The 23,903-nt window shown below is 44.8% G+C and overlaps 4 protein-coding genes across 4 annotated transcripts; 1 reads left to right on the top strand and 3 right to left on the bottom strand.

Moving 5' to 3' along the window:
• Window positions 1-1,732: 1,732 nt before the first annotated feature.
• On the bottom strand, window positions 1,733-3,502 carry PtA15_18A405 (uncharacterized protein; the record flags this gene model as incomplete). Its single annotated transcript, XM_053164941.1, has 3 exons — window positions 1,733-1,824; window positions 2,310-2,627; window positions 3,094-3,502. The coding sequence occupies 3 exons, from the start codon at window positions 3,500-3,502 to the stop codon at window positions 1,733-1,735; spliced, it is 819 nt and encodes a 272-aa protein (XP_053028900.1).
• A 526-nt stretch (window positions 3,503-4,028) lies between these two features.
• On the bottom strand, window positions 4,029-4,964 carry PtA15_18A404 (uncharacterized protein; the record flags this gene model as incomplete). The annotated part of the gene is made up of 3 exons (XM_053164940.1): window positions 4,029-4,152; window positions 4,231-4,337; window positions 4,425-4,964. The coding sequence occupies 3 exons, from the start codon at window positions 4,962-4,964 to the stop codon at window positions 4,029-4,031; spliced, it is 771 nt and encodes a 256-aa protein (XP_053028899.1).
• Window positions 4,965-13,662: 8,698 nt separating this feature from the next.
• On the bottom strand, window positions 13,663-15,808 carry PtA15_18A403 (uncharacterized protein; the record flags this gene model as incomplete). Its single annotated transcript, XM_053164939.1, has 2 exons — window positions 13,663-13,671; window positions 15,242-15,808. 2 exons carry the CDS (start codon window positions 15,806-15,808, stop codon window positions 13,663-13,665), a joined length of 576 nt encoding a protein of 191 aa, XP_053028898.1.
• Window positions 15,809-19,161: 3,353 nt separating this feature from the next.
• PtA15_18A402 (uncharacterized protein) lies at window positions 19,162-22,275 on the top strand (the record flags this gene model as incomplete). The annotated part of the gene is made up of 2 exons (XM_053164938.1): window positions 19,162-19,524; window positions 22,192-22,275. The coding sequence occupies 2 exons, from the start codon at window positions 19,162-19,164 to the stop codon at window positions 22,273-22,275; spliced, it is 447 nt and encodes a 148-aa protein (XP_053028897.1).
• Between the last annotated feature and the right edge of the window lie 1,628 nt (window positions 22,276-23,903).

The following is a 23,903-nucleotide window of genomic DNA, read 5'->3' as shown; positions in this document are numbered from 1 at the left end:
GCCACCTCGCTCGGGATCACTCTGCTGACGGCATTGCACCGTCCGTCGCTGTGGAAGTACAACAAGTTGGCCCCCTCTGTCCCCCTCCCCTCCACCCGCCTCTCCGCTCATCTTTTTTTACTTGGCAAGTATATCTTGCAGTACGACGGCGAGGGCGGGTACTGCTTCACCCAGCTGGACGCGGAGAAGCGGCTGGCTCTGCAGGAAGAAAAACAGGTCGGTTCTGTCCCTGCCCCTGTGTGTTTGGTGGATGTGTTTGATGATCTAGACACCAGCGGGTGCGTCAGGGACCTCCCAACAATATTTGATTCCTGCAACCATTTGGCAGACTCGGTCCATCAACCCCCCTTGCGCCTCGCGTGTCTCCCTGCCCACCTCCCAATGGCCCCACTCAATTTGTTCTCCTCTTCCGATGACAACGACGGCCTTCTGCTCCGTCGAGCCTCCTCCTTCTCCCTCCCAGTGTCGCCAGCTCAAAAAATGGCCTCAAGGCTCGCCGCGGGCTTACCAAGCCCCTCTCACTATCCCTCGCCGTCCCCGAAGCCAACAAAAACAACAGCAACCATCATAACCATTAGCAGCAGTAACAGTCCAACATCGCCCAAGCCCTGGTCACCCCTCAGAGAATGACACAAGCCGAGCACCGGCAGCAACATCTACTCCAAGAACTGCCTTCTTTCCCTCGCTGCCCCCCTCGCCTCGGCTCGGAGACCTCGGCCAAGCCTGTGCCCAGTTCGTAGGCATCAAGGCCAACATCACCGGCGGCCTGTCAATGAAGCGATACATCTTGATCCCCTGGCTTTTGCTGGGCGGGATCAGCTGGATGGACACTTTGAGGGGGTACAACCCCGTCCGCCTGATCGGCGGGAATAACAAGTGTCATCAACACCCCTGTCCAGCTGCACTTCGACACGGTGACTGCGGGCGAAGGCCATCAGGAACTGATGAGCTTGCGAGCGGGATTCAACCCCTATTCTTGCCAATAGTTTTTGGTATTAATTGATATCTATTGCATATATCTCTGCTTTTGATTCATAATTTGTTTCCAAATTTTGTGGTATTGATACACCTGATCATAAATATATGAATTTCTTCTTGGCTTTTTATAATGTTGCACTGTTTATTGTGTGGAAAGATCTAATATTTGCAACTTGGTAACTTCCAAATATTATACCATTAAAGATTGAGCAGCATGTTTATTGACAACACTCCAATAACTCAGAGTATGGAATAAAATTGTGGGTGAGGTAAGTTTGTAAAATCTAAATACCATATGAGGAGTGTTTTGATGTGACTCCTATTCCATGAGATGTGATGAAGAAGGCTTGGATAGCAAGGGGGGTCAAACATGCCAAATTGGGGAGGTGAAATTTTTGCTTGTTTACTCTGTTGCTGTAAGGCCAAGTTTGAAAATCTCAAGAGCAATGATTTATATGAATGCATTCAAGTCTCCTGAATTTTGACACACCCATTCCCTGCTTGCCCTGATTCAGGGGGAATTGCTGTTGACTTGTGCTGGGATAGGCCAGTGGGGGGGAGGAATATCAGTGGATGGTGACCCAACTATTGAAGGGCTAATGAGGTGACTTGGGGAGCTGTTTGGCAGGAAAGAAGGATGGATTGGTGCCCTGCAGCGGCGGAGCCGCCTTGGCCTCTAGTTGAATATTAAGAGGAAAATGTGCAGCACAACCAACAAAAACAATAAATTCCGTAAAGAAAAATCAATGATGAACTATTTGGCAATTTTAACCTTCTTTGCACCACGTTTTGAATTGGCAGTCACTTGAGCTTTGAGGAGACCTGTAACTTTTGCAGAATCATATTCTGGATAAACCGGAAGCCAAAATCTACAGTTGCTAAATTTCTATACATTTAAAGGATAAAAATATTCAGTTTTATGTGAGAACAGGGTGGGCCTATCAATTTTCTGCGTACCTCATTCCCTTTTTGGTAGGCTGAAAATCGAGCAATTGATGAAAAGGAGGAAGCTCTGCTCCACATGGCCACTGAATATCGCCTGGGATGGTTGGTAGCTTCGGAAAAGTAGAATTGGGCCACCCCATGGAAGAGAATACAAAAGGGTCCATGGAACGAATAACCGTGCAAACCTAGATAAGCTAGGCCTAGTGAAGGGAGAAGAAACTGTCCCCCAAGATGATTTCCAAAGAAAAAGACGCTGTCCATCAACAAGGCGTTTTTTTTTGTCTTGGTGGGTGTTGGGGAGCGTATTGACTGATACTGTGCGTGCTTTGGTGATTAAATGTCAGAAATGATGTATTATAAAATCCTACAATTGGAGAAAAGCATACCTGCAATTATCACATTGTCCTCCAGCCCATTGACTTCTTTCACCGAACTAGAAGCACTTTTTTCTAAGTAATCAACGGCTTGCTCAGCAATTAATGAAGCTTCAGGAAGGAATGCCTTGTTTATCCAGTAAGACAATCTATGATAAAATACCATATCGTGTCGAAGTTCAACAAGCTCGCGTGCCCGTGGACTGGTTTCAGTACGAAGAGGTTCCGGAAGATTGGGTTCAGGTTCGGATTTCCAATGGTCCCCGTGGCCCTGTAGCTCTTCTTTCTTGATATCATGGGTGGAACATTTGATGGTTTTGTCCGCAGCACCTGCAGAGAGAGGCTAAATTGGAAGCTCTTAGTCCAGTCTCATTTTGGAGAGTTAAGATCATGAACTTACACTTCCCAAGCCATATCCATAAGCTTGATAGGAGACTGTTGATTTTTTGGCCCCCTCGCCTGCACGTACCTCCCCCTTGGTATCCAAAGAAAGAGGCAAAGTAGAAACTGGGAACTGATTAGACATATGACTGGACCGTATTACACTGTCTTCATTGCTTTGAAGCACGTTGTCTACCACAAATCAATCCAATCGCTCCCTGGCCCTAACCTGAGAAACCAACATGGTCAGCCCACGTATAATTCGAACATGTAAGTTGGGCAGCATGGATTATACTAACATCACGAGGGACATGCAAGCTCTTTGTTGATTGCGGCTTTGGAGGGAGGCCTACCCCAATACATATTCCCCCCTCATCAATAAGAATGACCATTACGTCACCAGGTAGGACCTCACACTTATCCTCAGAGGAAATCGAGTGCTTGATTACATCGATGTAGGTGGGATATTGGAGACAGAACGGCTTTTTTACGGTTGGATTGGCTTGTCGATTTTTGTGGTAAACTTGCATCCAATGTTCAACCAATTTTGCAGCACCGACCAACTGACTTTGTAAGGTCGTTTTGGGTGGAAAATCTTCATCATATGTCTTTCGGATCATCCTGACAATCTTCTGGATAGAATCGGACCTCCCGAACTCTTGCATCAAGAAAACAGCATGTAAGTCGAAATCAACTACTTTCCTGGTGGCTCGCATATGTTGAGAGTGGAGAAATCCAATTGCTTGGGAATTCAACGAGTCCGTATTCAGGTAATCCGATCCCCGCTTCAGATCTTCAATTTTGAAGACCTCGCCTTCATCCATACTAAGCCAAACAAATCATTATCAGCCCTCCATATCTGCTGGGATTGCGTTGGCAGGAGTCAAACATGGCAGAGTCTTCGCGACAATGCCTCAGTAGCCCCACAATGTGATGGCAGGCAAGCTTCGCGTTCAAACCCACCATCACACAGCACCAATGCAATCCGGCATGAAAAAAAAAGTGAGGTTTGGGGCGAGGATGTGGGGTTGACTTACTTTTGAGCCATTTGAGTTTTTGGTGGATAGTAATATTTTGTACCGTCTGGCAAAAGGGACAAAAATCACAAGGTCAATTCTACCCTGTGTTTTTGGAAAGGGTGAAAGGGGGGGTTAGTTAGCGTGGAAAAAAAGGAGTTGTTAGCTTGTGTGCAGGGTGGGAATGGTTCGGGGTGGCCATGGGAGCAGTGTGTGCAGGAAGATAGGCGTCAGGAGAAGATGCCGGGGCAGCAAGGCGCGAGCTCTGTGAGCGGAGAGGATCGCAGCAATGGCTGTTGAGGTTGGAGGCGCGGAGATTGGCAGACCGGTTAGACTACATGGTTCGCTGGCGGGCCATTGCAGCAATTGGCGGGTGCTTTCTTTGTGCTGGGGGGATGGAGACATGTTGAGCAACTCGGGTTTGGAGGTCCTGATGGACACAAACGGCCGGGTCTTCACTGGGGATGGTACAGACAGAGGACGAGTCAGCTCTGGTGTTGAGATTGGTGGAGGGGGAAAGCAAAGAAGGGGAGTACTCGCGAAGGGGAAGCGAATGAGTGGAGTCCTCGCAGGAGGTAGAGTCCTGCTGATGATGCAGTGCTAGTGTGCGAGCATGCTGAGAAGCTATCTGCTGGGAGATATGCTCGAGGGTCGGGCAATCAGGAAGACCAATCAAGAATGATCAACAGCCCGCTGACAGTTGGAATTGGAGAAACTGATGTACAAGCACCAGTAGCATCCCGGCAGCCTGAAGTTCGTCAGAGCGCCCCAAGTTTGTCGGGGCGAAGGAGGCCCTTAAACAACTGTTGAATGCTGACCAGCGCCGATTTGAACGATCACAATGTGTATGAGCAGGACAGACGATGGCGGTTGATTTGGGGGTTGGCGGCCAAGGGGCGACCTTCCGAATCATATGTTGTTGGGGCTTTGATCGCTTCATGTCAAGATTGTTGTCTCCGATTAAAAGAAAGCTGGCCCCAAGTCTCAAGCCGCAAGGGTAGAAGTGTCGTCTCCGTGGTCCTTCTCGATGACCCACCTCCATCGGACGGGGCACCCATCGCCAGCCAACAGTCCTGCTGTCGTTGAAAACGAGGCTATGGTCCTTATCAGTCGCTCGGCGTTTGTCATCGCGGCCTTCATGGGGAGATTGAGCCGGGCACCCATCGCCAGCCAACAGTCCTGCTGTCGTTGAAAACGAGGCTACCGTCCTTATCAGTCGCTCGGCGTTTGTCATCGCGGCCTTCATGGGGAGATTGAGCCGGGCACCCATCGCCTGCCAACAGTCCTGCCTTCCTTGAAAACAAGGCTACGGTCCTTATCAGTCGCTCGGCGTTTGTCATCGCGGCCTTCATGGGGAGATTGAGCCCGTCCATCTTCTGTCGGAACTGATTGGTCGTCTGCTGGAGCTGTAGTATCTAGATGAAAATCTTGTGATAAAATGGAACTTACTGGGTTTGGCGAAGCTGATTTTCTGGAAGTGGAGTCGGAATTGGCCAGTTGGGCACTGGGCGAGTGCCTTAACAAGTCTCCCCTGGGCGCAAGCACCTGCCCCGGCCCCCTTTTGCTTAGCCCCCAGGAGGAACTTTGTTGAGATCCACCAGCAAGTCTGGCTGAAAGGGAAAATGGTCCTTGTTTTTGAGAAAGGTCTAACAAGTCATGTAAATCCCAACATGAAATTATTGAATCCTTCATTCCTACTCGAAATCAAATTTGGCAATCATAAAGGTATAATCACTTCAAACAGCCATTTTTTGGGAAGCATTTCCCCTGAAGGGTGTTAACAAAAAACGGCCTGCTGGTTGTTATCATGCTTGTTGATTGAAGATGACTGTGGTGGGAGAGGGACAATCACCCCTTAGCAAGTCAATAACTCCCAGCAGCCTTACTGGTTATCTCTTGGAATAGCCCCCAGATTTTATATTGGGGGGCTGAAACTCATGATTTTAGTTGGCCTTTGCTATTTGCTATCTGTGAAACACAATTCACTTTTATGTTGTACCATAGATGCAAATTACTATTGTGCTTAATTGCACCTCCCTAAGATATTGTCTCCACTTATTCCCAACTTAAATTACTATGTTTTGGAAACATATTCCTTTACCTGTTAGGTCTTGACTGGTGCTGCTTTGACAACAGTGCATTTGGGAAAGTGGGAATTTGGTTGGATGGCAAAATCATTGGGCAGCTTTGATATTATGTCATTACTGTTATTTTTAAGAATAACTGGTTATTTCTGTGGAATTTTCATTTGACTTGCTCTGCTCCTCAAGATTGCACTTTGAAAAGTGGATTTTGGGTTGGAAAAATAATCAGAGCCTTTTCAAGTTGTTTCTCTAAATGTGATACCTGCTCTATAGAACAAAATCTTATCAACAGTTCCAAACTTAATCCCTACGCAAAATCCCTTGAAATTGCCAAGGCACACAATTATTGCACAATTTGCCTTTTTGCTTGAGAATACCTTCAGAAAAGGGCCTCTATTTCAAACTTCCTAGTAATAAATGATGGTAAAATTATTTTGAATTTTCACAACCCCCTTGACAAGATGTCCAAATGGGAATTTTATAAGTAGCTAAGCAGAAACTTCTCACCTCAATGATTGAAAAATTCATGGAAAAATGTGACCAGAATAAATTTCCCCATCAGAAACAGGCTTGTCAGAACAGTTCCTTCATGTTCAGAACAATTACTTCATGATGAAAAGTTATATGAACCAACAACTGTAAAAACAACTGGTATTGGCTTGATTCCAATGCTGTGGTAAATTTGCCTTGAATTTCACAATGAAAAGCTCCAAACTTGGCCCAGATAAGCCAACCATGGTGAAATCTGCTAACATTTAGCTTAGTGCAATTCCACTGGATCTTTGCTAATGCTACTGGTACAGGGCGCCAAAAAGCGCCTGTTAAGATGTGCTTCTGACAGTATTTTTGGTGTTTTTTGCTGATAATAAAACTGTAGGTTAGTGTAACACGGGAGCCTCACACCTTTGACAGTGCCCCCCTACTATAATTTTTGGTTTGTCCCAGACATAGGGAACTAGTGGGGACCTTTGATCCATGTGGGTTTCATCCAATTGCACATGTACTTGTGCAAATAATCAATTCCATTCAAGTACAACCAGGGTGCAAAAGCGTGCAGCAAGATCTGGATCTCTGATTCACTTGTACATGTAAGGGGGTTGCAGTGCCATTGCGTTTGTTGTTCAAGTGCTCAGGATGGGCAGCTCATTCAGTACTGTGAGAACAGAATGGCAGATCGCTGTGCCTGCAGAGTGTTGGACTTTTTTTGAAGGGGGAAAGGGAAATATTTGCAATGCCAGTGTAAATATGTATATACATGTATTGGAATGGATTGGAATTCAAGCAAGTGCGGTCTTCTGGAACAAGTCTCCCACACATTATCTTCCAGATTTAACGGTAGCCTACAACCACAAAAATCAAGTCCACCAAATCTGTAAGTCGGTTTAACTTTCATTCATTCTTTGTTAAATCTTCATCTACTTGTTGACTTTTGTTGTTCTTCTGGTTTCTTGAAGGCAGGTAATTACAACCATTGAAGTCGGTTTTTGATGTTCGATATTATGGGAGAATAAATTTTAGGGGAGTGATCCGTGATCTAACATTCATAATTTGTTTTGTTTTGTGGATTTATCTAGTTCTGAGGTGATTGTCAAATGAGAGGATTCAGGGGGGAGGGGGGTAAGAAGCCACAAAAACACAAGAAGCCTAGAACGGAGAAGGGGAAAATTTTACTTCGAGAAACCGAGGAACAAAGCCGACAGTTTCTAACACCAGTCGAGGGAGATTCCAGTACCCCATCTCATCATCGAAATCAGCAAACAGCCTTGAACAATGACGAAACACCCAGCCATCAGACGGATTTCTATAGACAACCAGATGGACAAGAAAATGAACAAATCGATCCTCAAGTACAGAGGCTCACTGATTACTTGCAGAGCCAAACCTACCGGAGAAGGAAGGAATTGGAGGAGAGAAACTGGGAAGATATATATGATTCAATGTTTTCTTGCTTCTTTCAGTGTTCAGCTAAAACATCGACTTGGGGGAATCTTCAAAAATGGGATCACGACTGGAAATCACCCTGCACATGTGCCCAGAAGCGGAGGAGGTTTGTGGTACTTGTGGATATTTTAAGTTGAGTTCCGATTTCAGATTACAATCCAAGACCAACTCTGATTCAATTTTTTGAGAAATTTCAGCCCGAAAGGAGTCTGAAGTGGAATTTTGTCAATGCCAAAATGATCAAGTTCGACTGATACAGATGGGATACATTGGAGGATCCCCCATGTACCCCAAGACAGCTTTCTCTATTTGGCTTTTGCGACTTCACCACATCCTTTGGAAACATAGTGCAGTCGCAATGTCTCCTTTCTCCAAAGCCATTGACGAGTTTTTGGATGCACACAATCCTCTAATTTTAGTGCCAAATCGGAATGGAGAGTCCGATGTTTCCTTCAGTGTGAGTCGTTCTCCAGCAATACAATCTACATGATTTTATATGATCTAATATTTTTTTACTAGACCCGAGAGTGGAGGCGCACACTTTCTTCTGCGGTCAATGCTTTCAGGGAAATGATTTCGAGGGAGGAGACCATATCAGCTGAACTTCTTGGACCGCGACCAATCGATAAGATGGCTGACATATGTCCACCATGTTATGGCCCTCATGTTACTGGGAAAAGGGAAGATGAACCGGACTTCATTGTATGCATGGATGGCAACTTCCAGCATCGGAGACACCTAGCTGCAAGTATAGAAATACCAGGATCTCTGAAAACACCTAGCCTTTTTATAAATCCTGTAGAGGTATCCGAGATGAAAGCATCAATGGAAGGAGAATTACAAGCAGAACCAGAGACAGACAGGGTGGTGGGTTTATAACCTACTAATCATCTTATACTGCAGCTTTAATTCTTACTCATTTGCAACGCAGGATCCATGTACTCAGCAACACACTGCAGCAGACGATATCCGAAACCAGAATACCTGGAAGGAGTGCGACAATACCGGATTGTTTGGAATGGCTTGTAGACATGATCAGATGTTGCAAATGATCAACATTGTGAAGAGCGGTGAGAAGTGTGTAAAAATTGAACCAGTAATGAATTTATCTCATTTTTCTCACCCAAAGTTCGAAAATCTCATTCCAATATTCAGAGCGTATTACCCTATGACCATGATCAATAACCTGATTAATAAAACCAAACAACACCCAGAGCGGAGAAAGTTGGGAATCCTGTATGATATTGGCTGCAACATTGAAAAGGGAGTAATACGAGTATGTTTAAATTCATCTGTAAGGTGCAAACAATGTTTGGAAGCACTGATTGTGGTTTTTTGGAAGTGTCATCAATTTCCTGAAGAACAAGAACTAAACCTTTTAAAATTTGGGACAAGTGTTTTCCATGCGTATGTGCATGAGTGGTCTTGTCAACTGCAATATAATCCACACTTGAATGAAGGTTGGGGAATGTCTGATGGAGAGGGTATGGAGAGAAACTGGGCATTTTTGTCGCCGTTAATCAGTCAGCTACGGTATTCTTCTGCAAATCACCGTCTTGGGGGACTAAATATTCGTCTGGTCCATCATAATGACATGGGAAAGATTAATTCAGGTGGGTATCAATTATTTCTCAGGGTGTGAACATGCCTGAACTAATTAAAATGCTGCCTCAGTCCGCCTTCTGTTAGAAAGAGGTAAAAATATTGAGCAGGTCATGAGGGATTCTCAGGATGTGTTGAGAGCTCTCGAGGCACGGACCGGCCACCAATTTGAATATTTCCAGACTCAATGGGAGCGCCAAAGGGAGATGCAATTATCTGCAATTGAGACTCCAACCAAAAAGGAAACCAGGGAACTAGTGGAGGAGCTGGTATTATTGGAGGATAAGCTTTGAGATGCACAGTGAGATCCCTTTGTCTTCCCCATAAGAAAACACAATTACAATTCTTTGGAAATCAAATTAATTCAACTCTACATATTTATTTAGTCAAGAAATGCTTGAACTTCGCCAGACTGGCAGGAGGAACAGGACCGATTCGCAGCTGAGACAGTTGGAGCAACTTCCTGACACGCTAGTCATGTTGGAACACCAGATTGAAATTATTGTGGATGAACTTGGTTCAGATTACTTTCATAACTTACCAGGAGGTTCTGGTCTGTAATTTTTACTTTCTTGAATCAAACAAAATAATTTGAAATTGACAATATACTTTCACCTCACCCAGATGCCCAGATAAAAGCTTTGATCAAATTGAAAATAAGCAAGTCCAAGCTTTATGAAGCCAAAGTGGGGGTTATTGAGATGCAAAAGCGGTGGGACCAACGACAATCAGGTAAGATTACATTAGATACCAGATTTTGGGCTGTCTGTCTGATGCTTTAAGTTAAATAAATTCACAGGAACACGAGTGCAAGCACGTTTCAAGAAACAAATGAATTCCAAGATGAATATTTTTTGTAAGAAATGGAACGCCTATAACAACCGAGCTATAAATTTCAACAACAAATTCTCCCCTCAACTTCCGCTAGCTACACCTGCTTTCGATGAAGTGAAACTTCTTGGAATAGAGAGTCCTTTTTGGAATACCAGTCAGCTTGATCATCCCAGTGAGCCATGGGCTGTTGATCCCGACACCCAAAGCGGAATTCAGGCATACCTTACTCTAACACATTGTCAGGACGAATTGCACCGGATCGCACAAGAGACCAGACAGGCATTGAAATGGGCTATTGCTAAGTGGAGAAACATGGAACAAATTCTTCAAGATTTGCAAGTTGGTTAGTATCTTTTAATGAATATAATGTTAAATCACTCTTAAAATCTAAATTTATTTCTTGTTATGCTTCCAGAAAATCTAGAAACAGATGTCCTCAACGAAAGGCAACAATGGCTTCAAAACATCTGCTCCCAATTTAACTGCACCAGGCCAGTTTTGCAATCAGTCTTGGACAATCTGGCCAAAAAAAACTTCCGTCTTTGGCTGTCTTGGAACTCTCAGAGTCTGGAACTTTTGAAGTGGAGTAAGAGCTACCTGGATGTTTCCGAAGAAGCTGAAGCATCTCTAGAATATCAATGGGATTTAATAGTCATGCAATCCAAGGCAATGTGGGAGACACTTGTATCTGGGAACTCTGTCATGATGGAGTATGAAAGTGGAGAAGATCAACTAGAGGAGGATATGCTTGCTCAAGAACAAAATGATTTTTATGAACAGGATAACTTGTAATCATCATTTAAAAGTATATAAATACCACATTGATCAATAATTACAATGTGAAAAATCAATCTATGAAACACAAACACAAGACATCCAAGCTAAAGATGAAATGATACATGATGCGCAGACATGATACATGATGCGCAGACATGATACATGATGCTTGCATCATGTATATGGTGTGCACCAACAGGATACATCATACATGATGCACAGACATGATACTTGAGCGCAGACATGATACATGATGCGCAGACATGATACATGATGCGCAGACATGATACATGATGTGCAGACATGATACATGATGTGCAGACATGATACATGATGTGCGGACATGATACATGATGCGCAGACGTAATACATGATGTGCAGACATGATAAATTATGCGCAGACATGATGATACATGATGCGCAGACATGATACATGATGTGTGCATACATGATGCACAGACATGATACATGTACATGATGCACAGACATGATTGCGCAGACATGATACATGATGCGCAGAGATGATACATGATGTGTGCATACATGATGCACAGACATGATACATGTACATGATGCACAGACATGATTGCGCAGACATGATACATGATGCGCAGAGATGATACATGATGTGCAGACATAATACATGATGTGCGGACATGATACATGATGCGCACATGATGCACAGACATGTCCATACAGGATGCACAGACATGATTGCCCAGACATGATACATGATGCGCAGACATGATACATGATGTGTGCATACATGATGCGCAGACATGATACATGATGCACAGACATGATGCATGATGTGCAGACATGATACATGCTGCCCAGACATGATACATGATCCACAGACATTGTGTGCATCATATATGTGGTGTGCACAGACATGATACATGATGTGCAGACATGATACATGATGCACAGACATGGTACGTGATGCGCAGACATGATGATACATGATGCGCAGACATGATACATGATGTGTGGACATGATACATGATGCGCAGACATGATGATACATGATGCGCAGACATGATACATGATGTGCGGACATGATACATGATGCGCAGACATGATACATGATGCGCAGACATGATACATGATGCGCAGACATAATACATGAGGTGCGGTCATGATAAATGATGCACAGACATGATGATACATGATGCGCAGACATGATGATACATGATGTGCAAACATGATACATGATGCTACATGATGCGCGGACATGATACATGATGCGCAGACATGATGATACATGATGCGCAGACATGATACATGATGCACAGACATAATACATGATGTGCAGACATGATACATGATGCACAGACATGGTACATGATGCACAGACATGATACATGATACCTGATGCAAGCATCATGTATATGGTGCGCACTGACATGAAATGTGATGGGCAGACATGTTGCAAGGTGCGCAGACATGATACATGATGCACAGACATGATACCTGATGTGCAGACATGATACATGATGCATGGACATGGCACATGTTTCATGATGGGCGGACATGATACACCATGCAGGATGCAATATGGCATGCGTGGAGGTGTTACAAGGTGTGCGCACACACTTTCAAGAGTGCGCCAACATGTCAAAGGGTGGGCAGAAATGTAAAAGGGTGCGCGCAAACAATTCAAAGAGTCAGTGGACATTTAAAGGGGTCCAAAGGGTGCGCGCGCACATTCTAAAGAGCACACAGACATGAAGCATGATTCAGCACGTATGTCAAAGAGTAAACAGACATGTAAAAGGGTACACAGACCTGTAAAAGGGTGGGCCCACATGTTACAGGGCGAAACCACATATTTTAAAGAGTGCGCAAACATGAACAGTGGTGCGCAGACATGTAGAAAGTGGTGTGCAGACATGTAAAAGAGTGCACACATGTTGGTGAATCATATAACATGTCTGTACATCATGTATCATGTCTGCGCACCCTTTAACATTCATGCAGGCACCCTATAACATGTCCACACATCAAATAACATGTCCACAAATCTTGTATCATCCCTGCAGCATGTCCGCGCATCACATATCATGTCTGCTTTCATGTCGATGTGTCACATGTCATGTCCGCAGATCACACATTGTGTCTGTGCAGGCTTTTATGTGTAGGGGCACTCTTTAAATGTGCTTGCACAACCTGTAACATGACCATCAATCACATATCATGTCCGCGCATTGTGTATCATATGTATCATGTCTGCTCATCATGGATTTCTGCAGGATGTAAAATTTTTGTGGGCTTTCAGTACCCCAGTGAGGGGGTATGATTTTTGTTAAAAAAATTTCATTTTTGGACAAAGTACATGCCTGACTCCCATTTCATGCAGCGGAATTACATTCCAACTCCCAAAAAAATATGATTTGGCAGTTGGAAAGTAATTTTTGGGAGTTGATTAGTTAAGCCCCTATGTATATTATGTATATATATACAGCAGACAGCCATTCAAGTGCCAGGGTTGTACAGCTTTGGCAGCCAGAAAATTCCTCCCTGCTGCCAAGGTCATACAACCTCTTTGACCAGAAGAATTCCTTCAGGTTGCCAGATATCAGCAACCAACCGGAAGGAAATACTCCTGATTGCAGATGTTATACAGCCTTGGCAACCAGAAGGAAGTCCTCCTGGTTGCAGAGGCTATACAGCCTTGGCAACCAGAATGAGACTCCTGGTTGCAGGCTATCCAACCTCTGCAACCAGAGGTTATACAGCCTCTGAAACCAGAGGGCAATATCCTTGGATTGTTTCATACCGCCAAAAATGGGGCACACACCCGCAGGTACCTGGGTGCCAGCCCTTTCTTCCCTGTGGGGTGCCAGTGCGCAAAATGTCCGGATTTTAAGGCTGGTACCCGTACTTGTTGGCAGGTACCCAGGTACAAGGGGCCATCTTGAATTCAAGCAAGCTTGGCAGAATTTAGCCTAAATACAAGATGAAAACTGGCATAACACAGCAAAGAAGGCTTGGTTTATGCTTTGCAGAAATTAAACAGCTAACAGGGCACTGGTTAGTTTTAGCGGAATCAAGCTAAACTCAACTGGGTACAGGGAACATTTATACTAGCATAGTGTGAGCCTGAGTCTCTATAGTGACAGCAGGACACAAGAAATGGGGGACAACAGTTTGATTTCTTGGGATAAAGAAAATACAACTGTAAGAGAAAAAGAGAAAGAGAGAGAAAGAAACCAAGCAGGATAAGATAGAAGAGAAGTACTAGGTTATTCTAGTGGGAATGCACGTCCACTGGCAATGCTACTCTTCAGAAGAGTGCTGCTAATCTGTGCTAGAAGTGCTACAGCTTCCTCTCAGGAGGGTATCTGGATTAGATAAGTTTAATCCAGCCACAGTTTTTTAGACTTCTCTCTGGACAGTCAAGGTTCTTAATGGGAAACCTGAGGGACAGCCCTGCAACCTAGATTTTGAGGCAAAGGCCAAGTGATTATAAGGGACAGCCCTGTGATCAATATAGAGGCAAAGGCCTGTAGAATTGAAGGGACAGCCCTGTGATCAAGATAGAGGCAAAGGCCTGTAGAATTGGAGGGACAGCCCTGTGATCAAGGAGGAGGCAAAGCAAGAAGAAAAGGCAGATCAAGCAAGACACAGAGTTGTACCTCTGAGATAATCAAGGTTCAGTGAAAGAGGTTACTTACTGTCAATATCCTAGGCGCCTGTGACGGTAGGTATACTGGGAGTAGAGTAGGCTCTTTGGTGGTGATCCTGGGGTTATCTGGGTGGTGGTTCTGGTGTGCTGAAGTCTGTAGATCCGCCTCAGGCAAGGGGGATCCTGACTACGAAAATTTTCACAGTTTGCTTATGTAATTTACATATGTACATGTGGTTTGGCGCGCCTGGTAGCGCTGACACGTCACAACTGCGCAAGGGCGCCATAACTCAGTAACTCAGGGAAGGAGTATAGTTACAAGGAATTTATAAGTTGTAACTAGGGTTAAAATTGCATGAGGAAACAGAATATGAAGTCAAAACAAGGTTATCTCTTAAGATGAAAAAGATATAAAGTAATTTATATGTAACAAAGGTAGAACAGGCAGCTTTTAGGTCAGCTGTGATGACTCTAAGGCTGACACATAGCCTTGCTAACAGTGGCCCTGTTTAACACGCTAGAGAGTGCTGCAGAGCAGCTTATTGGGTACATTTTTTGCACCACTGGCAGATAGTGTTAGCACAGAGACAGCTGAATTGCACTAACACTACATTAAAGGTAGCAGATTTCCACTATGCTACCCTACACTGGGAGGGCTGGCAGTCTTGCCTTGGGCCAGACCTGGAAGAGCTGGGATGGTGTGTGGCTGCCAGAGCTGGGAGAGCTGGCAATCTTGCCTTGGGCCAGAGCTGGGAAGGTGTGTGGTGGGTCACATAGCTGGCAGAGCTGGCAGTCTTGCCTTGGGCAAGAGCTGGAAGAGCTGGGATGGTGGTTGGGGGCCGGAGCTGGGAGAGCTGGTAGTTTTGCCTTGGGCCAGAGCTGGAAGAGCTGGGATGGTGTGTGGTGGGTGGAGCTGGGAGAGCTGGCAATCTTGCCTTGGGCCAGAGCTGGAGGGGCTGGGAAGGTGTGTGGTGGGTCACAGAGCTGGCAGGGCTGGCATTCTTGCCTTGGGCCAGAGCTGGAAGAGCTGGGAAGGTGTGTGGTGGGTGGAGCTGGCAGGGCTGGCAGTCTTGCCTTGGGCCAGAGCTGGAAGAGCTGGGATGGTGGTTGGCGGCCGGAGCTGGGTGAGCTGGTAGTCTTGCCTTGGGCCAGAGCTGGAAGAGCTGGGATTTTGTGTGGTTGCCAGAGCTGGGAGAGCTGGCAATCTTGCCTTGGGCCAGAGCTGGGAAGGTGTGTGGTGGGTCGCATAGCTGGCAGGGCTGGCAGTCTTGCCTTGGGCCAGAGCTGGAAGAGCTGGGATGGTGGTTGGGGGCTGGAGCTGGGTGAGCTGGTAGTCTTGCCTTGGGCCAGAGCTGGAAGAGCTGGGATGGTGGTTGGGGGCTGGAGCTGGGAGAGCTGGTAGTCTTGCCTTGGGCCAGAGCTGGAAGAGCTGGGATGGTGTGTGGTGGGTGGAGCTGGGAGAGCTGGCAATCTTGCCTTGGGCCAGAGCTGGAAGAGCTGGGAAGGTGTGTGGTGGGTGGAGCTGGCAGGGCTGGCAGTCTTGCCTTGGGCCAGAGCTGGAAGAGCTGGGATGGTGTGTGGTGGTTGGAGCTGGGAGAGCTGGCAATCTTGCCTTGGGCCAGAGCTGGGAAGGTGTGTGGTGGGTCACGGAGCTGGCAGGTCTGGCAGTCTTGCCTTGGGCCAGAGCTTGAAGAGCTGGGATGGTGTGTGGCCGCCAGAGCTGGAAGAGCTGGCAATGTTGCCTTGGGCCAGAGCTGGAAGAGCTGGTATTGTGTGTGGTGGGTGGAGCTGGGAGGGCTGGCAGTCTTAGCATCCGGAGCTGGGAGGGCTGGCAATCTTGCCTTGGGCCAGAGCTTGAAAAGCTGGGATGGTGTGTGGTGGGTGGAGCTGGGAGGGCTGGCAGTCTTGCCTTGGGCCAGAGCTGGAAGAGCTGGGATGGTGTGTGGTTGGTGGAGCTGGGAGAGCTGGCAATCTTGCCTTGGGCCAGAGCTGGAAGAGCTGGGATGGTGTGTGGCGGGCGGAGCTGGGAGAGCTGGCAATCTTGCCTTGGGCCAGAGCTGGAAGAGCTGGAAAGATGTGTGGTGGGTGGAGCTGGAGGAGCTGACTCAGTGCCTGCATTGGGTGAGCTGGATGAGCCATGAGGTATGTGCTGGTGAGCCAGCCTCCCCAGCTCAGCAATGATTACGGTCCCAAACCAGAGATGAGTACTTTTTTTCCTCGGTTTGGGACTGAAGAATGTGGATGCCAAAACTCAAAGGAGCGCTCGTGTTTTGCTGGGGTATTTGATGGATCCTCGAAGGCAATCGACCATGATGCAATTACCGGATATCGTGCCAAGGCATTCAAGGTTTTGCGAGTTGGTGTGTTGGGTGTCTTGCTCTGGGTTCATTTGTTTCGAGAAGAAAGTGGAAAAGGTTACTGTTTAGTAATTATAACGGATACATAGATGACAAGAGTGTAGCAAAGCACAGCGGATATATACTTACCTCTACTGTCTGGCAATCCAAATCAAGTTTATGCATTGGCTGTGTGGCAAGTGGCATCAAGCATTCGGATCGGCTGTCTCGGAAGGGCACTGAACTTTGGTTGAGCGTAGTCTTGTAGATTTGTGTTGAAAATTGATGCTTGGATCTTTTTGCTTGGCTGAATCAATCTCGACCCTTACTTGTGTGTGTGAGCTCAGCATGTACTCCCAGAGTAAACAAGTCAAGCATTCTCATGAACTTGAAAGTATATGCATACACTTTGTACATTTGCTTGAAAAAGACCGCTAGGTACAAACTAAACACTTACCCAATCTAGGAAAGCTTGTTGCAATCCTCCCTCAACTTCGACATCCAGATTCAGTAGTGCATTATGCTTGAGAAGTTTAGATGTAACTCAAATTTATCCCTCTCTTATCTCGACTTTGAAAAAAAGGAAGATCAAAGACATTCATCTTGCTGCATCTCTGTCACCCACACAGTGTCTTGTGGGTTCCGCACCAAAATCCCCAGTTGAATTCAATGGGAAGAGGAGTCGAGTCTTTGATCTGCTCTTGTATTCATCCATTAGTCCTCCAGGATTCTAAGTCAAATAACACATCCTCTGTATTTATTTATTTATACTTTTTTTTAAAAATCTGAGCAATTAAAACAAGTGATTACTTTAATTTGGAAAATGATAACTTTGCACTCAATGTTTACAATTAAAGAAATTGATTGATATATATACATATATCCCCTCAGATCAATTGCTAATTGCTGAGGGATACTTGAAAGTTTTATTTTTTGAAGGTAACGTGTACTTTTTGAGAAGTTGATATTATTTGTGATTTTAGCTGATTTTGTTGAGTTTCTTGGTTTCATTAATTCCTTCCTGCTTCTAATTTTTTTTACTTCAACTATCTTATAATTTATTTGATAGTCTATATATTCCATTTTGTCATTGTCATTATTATTTTGTTTCATTGTATTATTTATTTTATTACTTATTTTACTATTTATTCTTTTTTCATTGTTATGTTTTGCTTTTTTGTGAGAATGTCTTCTATGTGTTATTTATGTTTTGGAAGCAGGCTGTCTTGATGATATATTCACCTAGAAGTCCCAGCATTTTAGGCCAGTCAATCATTGATTGGATTGGATTGGATTGGATTGTCATTTTTTTGCTTGTTCATGTCAATTTGATTTACACCATCACTTGGCTTCAAATTTTTGTATTGTAGTAAATCAATATGTATTTACAAAAAAAAAATAAAGGGAATTCAAGCCTTAAGGCATGTCTACTTTGCCTACATAATCTACCAGTTTATAGAGTAAGGGCAACAATTTACTTTTCTAAAAATTATTTTTTAGTGCTCAAAATAAGCAGTGGAATTTCAAGAACACATTGATGGATTGTAACCTTGTGCTACACTGAACATATCAACAGAATTCAAATGTAGTGATATCAGTGCAACTCAAGGCTATCATACAAGTGATTCTTAGCTAATATCAATGTTTTAATCATGGCAATGAGCCCACATTGCCTTGCTTTTGGGGGTGGTGTACGTAAGGCCACGGACACTTGATGGGTCGGGGAGAAATTGGAGTGGGACGCTTTTGGGCCGGCCCATTCTCAACCCTATGCACTCCAAAAATTTACTACATGCACTCCAAAAATGGAGTGGGCCTGTGTCTACTCCAATAAATGTTGGAGTGAACCTTTGTTCACTCCAAAAATGGGCTAAATTGGAGTGTTCAGAAGTTCACTCCAATATTTATTGGAGTGAACAATTGTGCACTCCAAAACTGAAAATTGGTCTGTTTCAAAATTGGAGTGCACAAGTTTTCACTCCAATAAATATTGGAGTGAGCACCTATTTTACATACATGCATGCACTCCAAGAAACTCCTTCCGATCAACCAAGTCATGATTTGACTCTTGGACTTGCCTCCCTGTGGACAACCTTCCACAACGCTCCGCAACAACATTGCTCACCTCCAAGCTCGTAAAGTCCATCGTTTACCTCAAAGCTCCTCAACTACACCATTCACCTCTCCTTGAAATCAGCACACGCAGCAACAATGTCCGAAAGCACAAGCAGACCAATAGCAAATGGTGTTTTTGTTTCGCCAGAAATGCAGCAGCAAATGCAAAAAATTCTTTCTGCATTCCTGAACCCCTCACCATCGGCCCATGTCCCAGAAGCAGTATCTGCCAAACAAATCTCCAAGCCCACTGGTGCAATTCTTGAGCTAGCCGACTCGGATGGTGATAAAAATCAATCTCCGCCTCATCTAGTATCTTTGGCCACTGGAAGTTTGCAAGACTCAAACAATAAATGCTTTCGGAACAAAACCATTGAAGATCAGGACCAACCATCACAATCTCAAGATAAAGCTTCTCCAAAAACGTCTTCCAAGGAACCCATTGCCAATCAGGTCAAATTAGACAGCCCTAGTGATAACTCTCCAATCAACCAATTTCCAGCACATACTCAGGTCTATAATCCCACATCTTCTGAGCTACCGTTGATCATTGATGTGAAGACCTATAACTTCACCCAAGGTGGTATGTAGTGTTTCAGTTTTCTTTTTCATACATCTGCACCAACCAACTCATTTGATTTGAATTTTTTTTCTTCCCTCAGAGCCACTCAAACCTCCTCCAAGCTCTTGGTTCTTATCCATGGACAATTTGGTGTCATTCTGTCAGGAATGGGCTAAACAGCATGGATATGCGGTGGCAAAGACAAGATCAGTGCGCAACAAAAACGTATATCTTGGCTGCGATCGTTCAGGAACGTATTGTGGATTGACTTCAAATCCGTCTGGTCGCCAAACAGCCTCGGCAAAGATTGACTGTCCCTTTCAACTTCAAGGAACCGTTACAACCAGCAAGAAAGATACCGACAAGATGTGGACTTGGATACTTGATGTGCATCCCACAACCATGATCCGTCACCTGGACCTTGTGCACATGCGGCTCACAAAAAACTCATACCGGAGCAACTTGAAGCTATCTGTCAGTTCTCAAAGGCAAAACTCAAGCCCGCCCAAATTCTAGTACAACTCCGGACGTCAAACAAAGAAACTTTTGCAACCAACAAGACAATCACTAACGCTTTACAAAAGATATGTCGAGAGGATCTTGGCGGTAGGAGTCCAATGGATGCTATGATGTGCGTATTGAAGGAGATGAACTGGGCTTGGGAAGTTAAGGTCAACAATAGTGGATCAGTCCAAAACCTCTTCTTTGCCCATCCAGGATTGATTCACCTGGCACGAATCAACCATCATGTTGCACTCTTAGATGCCACATACAAAACGAATTGTTACAACATCCCACTCTTACATGTCATCGGGAAGTCTGTGACCAATCGCTTGTTCTCTATTGCTTTCTGTTTTTTGACTGATGAAGAAAAAGAGAGCTACTTGTGGGCTGTCCAAGTGCTCCGGAAACTTGTTTGGCAGCCGGAACGGATTCCAAAAGTGTTTGTTACCAATTGAGATGCCGCGTTACGTCAAGCACTTGAGACCGTTTTCCCGCATGCTAGAGCCAACCTTTGTACCTGGCACATCAACAAAAACATTACAACTAACTGCAAGAAGTTTTTCCCCTCGGAAATCAAGAATGAATCATCCTTGACAACAAGAAAACCTCGGACAACAAGAAAAAGAAAGAAAACCCTTGGGCCGACTTTATGGAGCTTTGGAATCAGGTCACCTACTCCAAAACTGCGGAGCTATACGAGGAACGGTTCACTCCATTGAAAGGATTCTTAGCAAACTGGCCAGCCGTTCTAGCCTATCTTGATAAGTGGATTATCCCCCACAAGGATTGATTTGTCGTGGCGTGGGCATGCCAGTATCCACATCTACGCAATCTCAACACGTCAGGGGTTGAGTCCGGTCATGCTTATCCCAAATCTTTTATCACCAACTCGACCGGTGATTTTCTTTCAGTTTTTCAATCTTTATCACTCGCAGTTGTAGAGACTGTAAAATGAAGATGTGTCTGGTGAGAGTCGAACTCACGACCTCAGCTAAGCTGAGACACATACTAGAGTGCTGCCTTTACCAACTAGGCTACAGACGCTTGTGGCTGCCAGCTGGGTGGTTGGTTGGTAGTCCTCATGGGTCGATCCGACAGCCCTCCATACTGTGGTGATACATCATGGTAGCAGACTAACAGACAACTCAACAGCAGTCAATGCTCAGATCAACCAAATCCATGAATCTGTTGGTAAAGAAACAATCAAGACCCTGATCAACGTCCCAAAAGCCTTTATTTGGCTTCTTGGAAAGATCTCTTCTTTTGCAATCAAGAAATGTCTAGAACAATTTGACTGCCTGAAAAACCTGGACCCAACGGAAACCTGTTCTCAAACTCTGACAACAGGAATTGGAATACCTTGCGCTCACAAGATCGCCGAAATCATGGAGGGTGGTCGGATGTTGATGCCAGGTGACTTCCACTTCCAGTGGCATTTGAATTACAACCCTGAGTTTGAAGTAGGTCTTGTTTAACATATGCCTTATTCAACTCGATTGAACTCTAACACCCTTTGATCATATATTGTTTCTGTAGAAAAAAGAAGAAATCAAACTGGACCTGGATGACAAAATCAAGAAGCTGACATTGGCCCTCTCTGATGAGCCTCCCAAAAGACTAGCAACAATTTTCTAACAGATTCACCAGCTTGTTTCTGTAAGCCATGTTGTTGTGCCAATTCAAGCGCCAGGAGTCAAGAAGAACCCAAAAGGCAGGGCTAGACTCCAGAAGAAACAAACAACATTGAACAAGAGAGATCCATCGGCCTTCGAAATTGTAGAGGCCGACTTAAAAAAGCAAGAACTGAAAAAGAAAAGGGCAGGGAAAGCTCAAAAAGAGCCCAAACAAAAATCTAAGCGAATCAAACAGACCGGTAGCTTCAAAGAAGAATCTTCGTCTAATGATGATAGCCCCGGGGACAAGAGCGAATACAATTAATCTGATGCTTACCACACTAAAAATGAAGGAGATTGTGTTAGATTATGAATCTGGCAACTCAGGCTTCGTAGCTTAGTGGTAAAGCAGGCACCTAGAGTAAGCCCAACCCGGGTTTGAGTCCTGGTGGAGCCATTTCTTTTCTGACAGATTGCGCTGATTCAGAATTGGATGATCAGAAAGCGGTGCCTGAGGGTCAAGAAACGGGGGAGGTTGCGCCGTTGGACAAATGCACCTTGGAACCAGAGAAGGTGCGCAGATGATCATTTATGCAATGTGAAAGGTTATCTAGATGATTTAACATTGGTTCAATTTGAATTTTGATAGAAAACTCACTTGGACGAGATTCCTGAACACCTCCGCACATATGTAAAGGGCATCTTTGATCCCAGTGGCGATGACAACTGTGGCTTTCATTGTATCTCGAATGGGCTGGGCTACAATAGCGACAATGGATGGCTGCGCGTAAGGAAGTAAATGATAGAAGAGATCACACACAACAAGAAAAGCTACTCCAGACTACAGGGCGGTGACGGCGAGATAAACAGGATTGTTGATGCACTCACAGTGACCAGCAAGACAAACCAAATCACAATGGCGAAATGGCTCAACAAGCTAGAACACGGGCAAACTCTGGCCAACACTTACACCCGCCCAATAGTTTTTTTCTCTTCTGTTTCATGTAGTACGTTCCTCCCCTTAAGACTAGGCCCCAAGGATTCCAGTGATTCTGAGCCTATTTATCTGCTCTTTGTCAATGGAAATCACTGGGTTTTACTGACTGTTGAGGGTATCAATGGTGTCAAACCCATCCCTCCCGCCATTCTAGCGAAGAATTGTACTTTAAAGGGTGCCAAATCTTGGGTAAATTTCATAAAAAAAGGCTTGGATCTTTACAAGGAAGGATTAAAGGCCTAGAAATTTTTGAGTTTATGTTTTTCTCTTTTTTTCTTAGTTCTTAGTAATGATAGTAACCATTTTTCCAGTCACAGATAATCACAGATTTTTGGAGTGCACAGTGGTCCACACTCCAAAAAAAATGGAGTGGGTGGGACTTCACTCCAAAGTGTGGCTGACCAATTTTTTACTCCAATTCTTTTTGAGTGCACAATTGTTCACTCCAATAAATATTGGAGTGAACTTCTGAACACTCCAATTTAGCCCATTTTTGGAGTGAACAAAGGTTCACTCCAACATTCATTGGAGTAGACACAGGCTCACTCCATTTTTGGAGTGCATGTAGTAAATGTTTGGAGTGCATAAAGCTGGTCCCATTCTCAAACACTAGGGGGTTCCAAACCACCTCCAGGAAGTTGTCCATGTCGTACTTTCCAGGAAAAAAACACCTCCTGGAACGTCTCCTGCGGACCTGGATTCCTGACCGGCAAGACCCTCCAGGAGGTCCAGGAAATCAGGAAAACAAGTCCAAAACAAAGAAACAATACCATCTTATCTTAGCCCCGAACAGAACTGAACCCCCGGGACTTTTTCTTGCCATCTTCCCACCACACGGTCATTGGGAGGACTCAAACCCTCTCGATGACCGGTCTGACCAGTCATCTCAAGGACTCAAGGTGCTCGATGACCAGTGTTTGTACTGGTCCTCAAGATGAATCAAGCTTCTTGATGACCGGCCTGACTGGTCATTCAGAGAACTCAAGCTCCTCAATGACCAGTCTGGACGGTCGTTCTCAATGACCAGTACAAACTGGTCATCAAGAATGAGGACTCAAACCCTCTTGATGTGATCCGTCATCTTGAGGACTCAAGTCGCTTGATGACCAGTACAACCTGGCCATCAAGATGAAACAAGCTTCTCAATGACCGCAATAACTCAAGATCCTCTCCCAATGCCCGGTACAAACCGGTCAGCGAGAGGACTTAAGCTGCT

This window comes from Puccinia triticina, chromosome 18A (assembly GCF_026914185.1).
Source record: "Puccinia triticina chromosome 18A, complete sequence".
NCBI lineage: Eukaryota > Fungi > Basidiomycota > Pucciniomycetes > Pucciniales > Pucciniaceae > Puccinia > Puccinia triticina.
The sequence above is the reverse complement of the archived record's forward strand: the minus strand, read 5'-3'. Positions and strand labels throughout refer to the sequence as shown.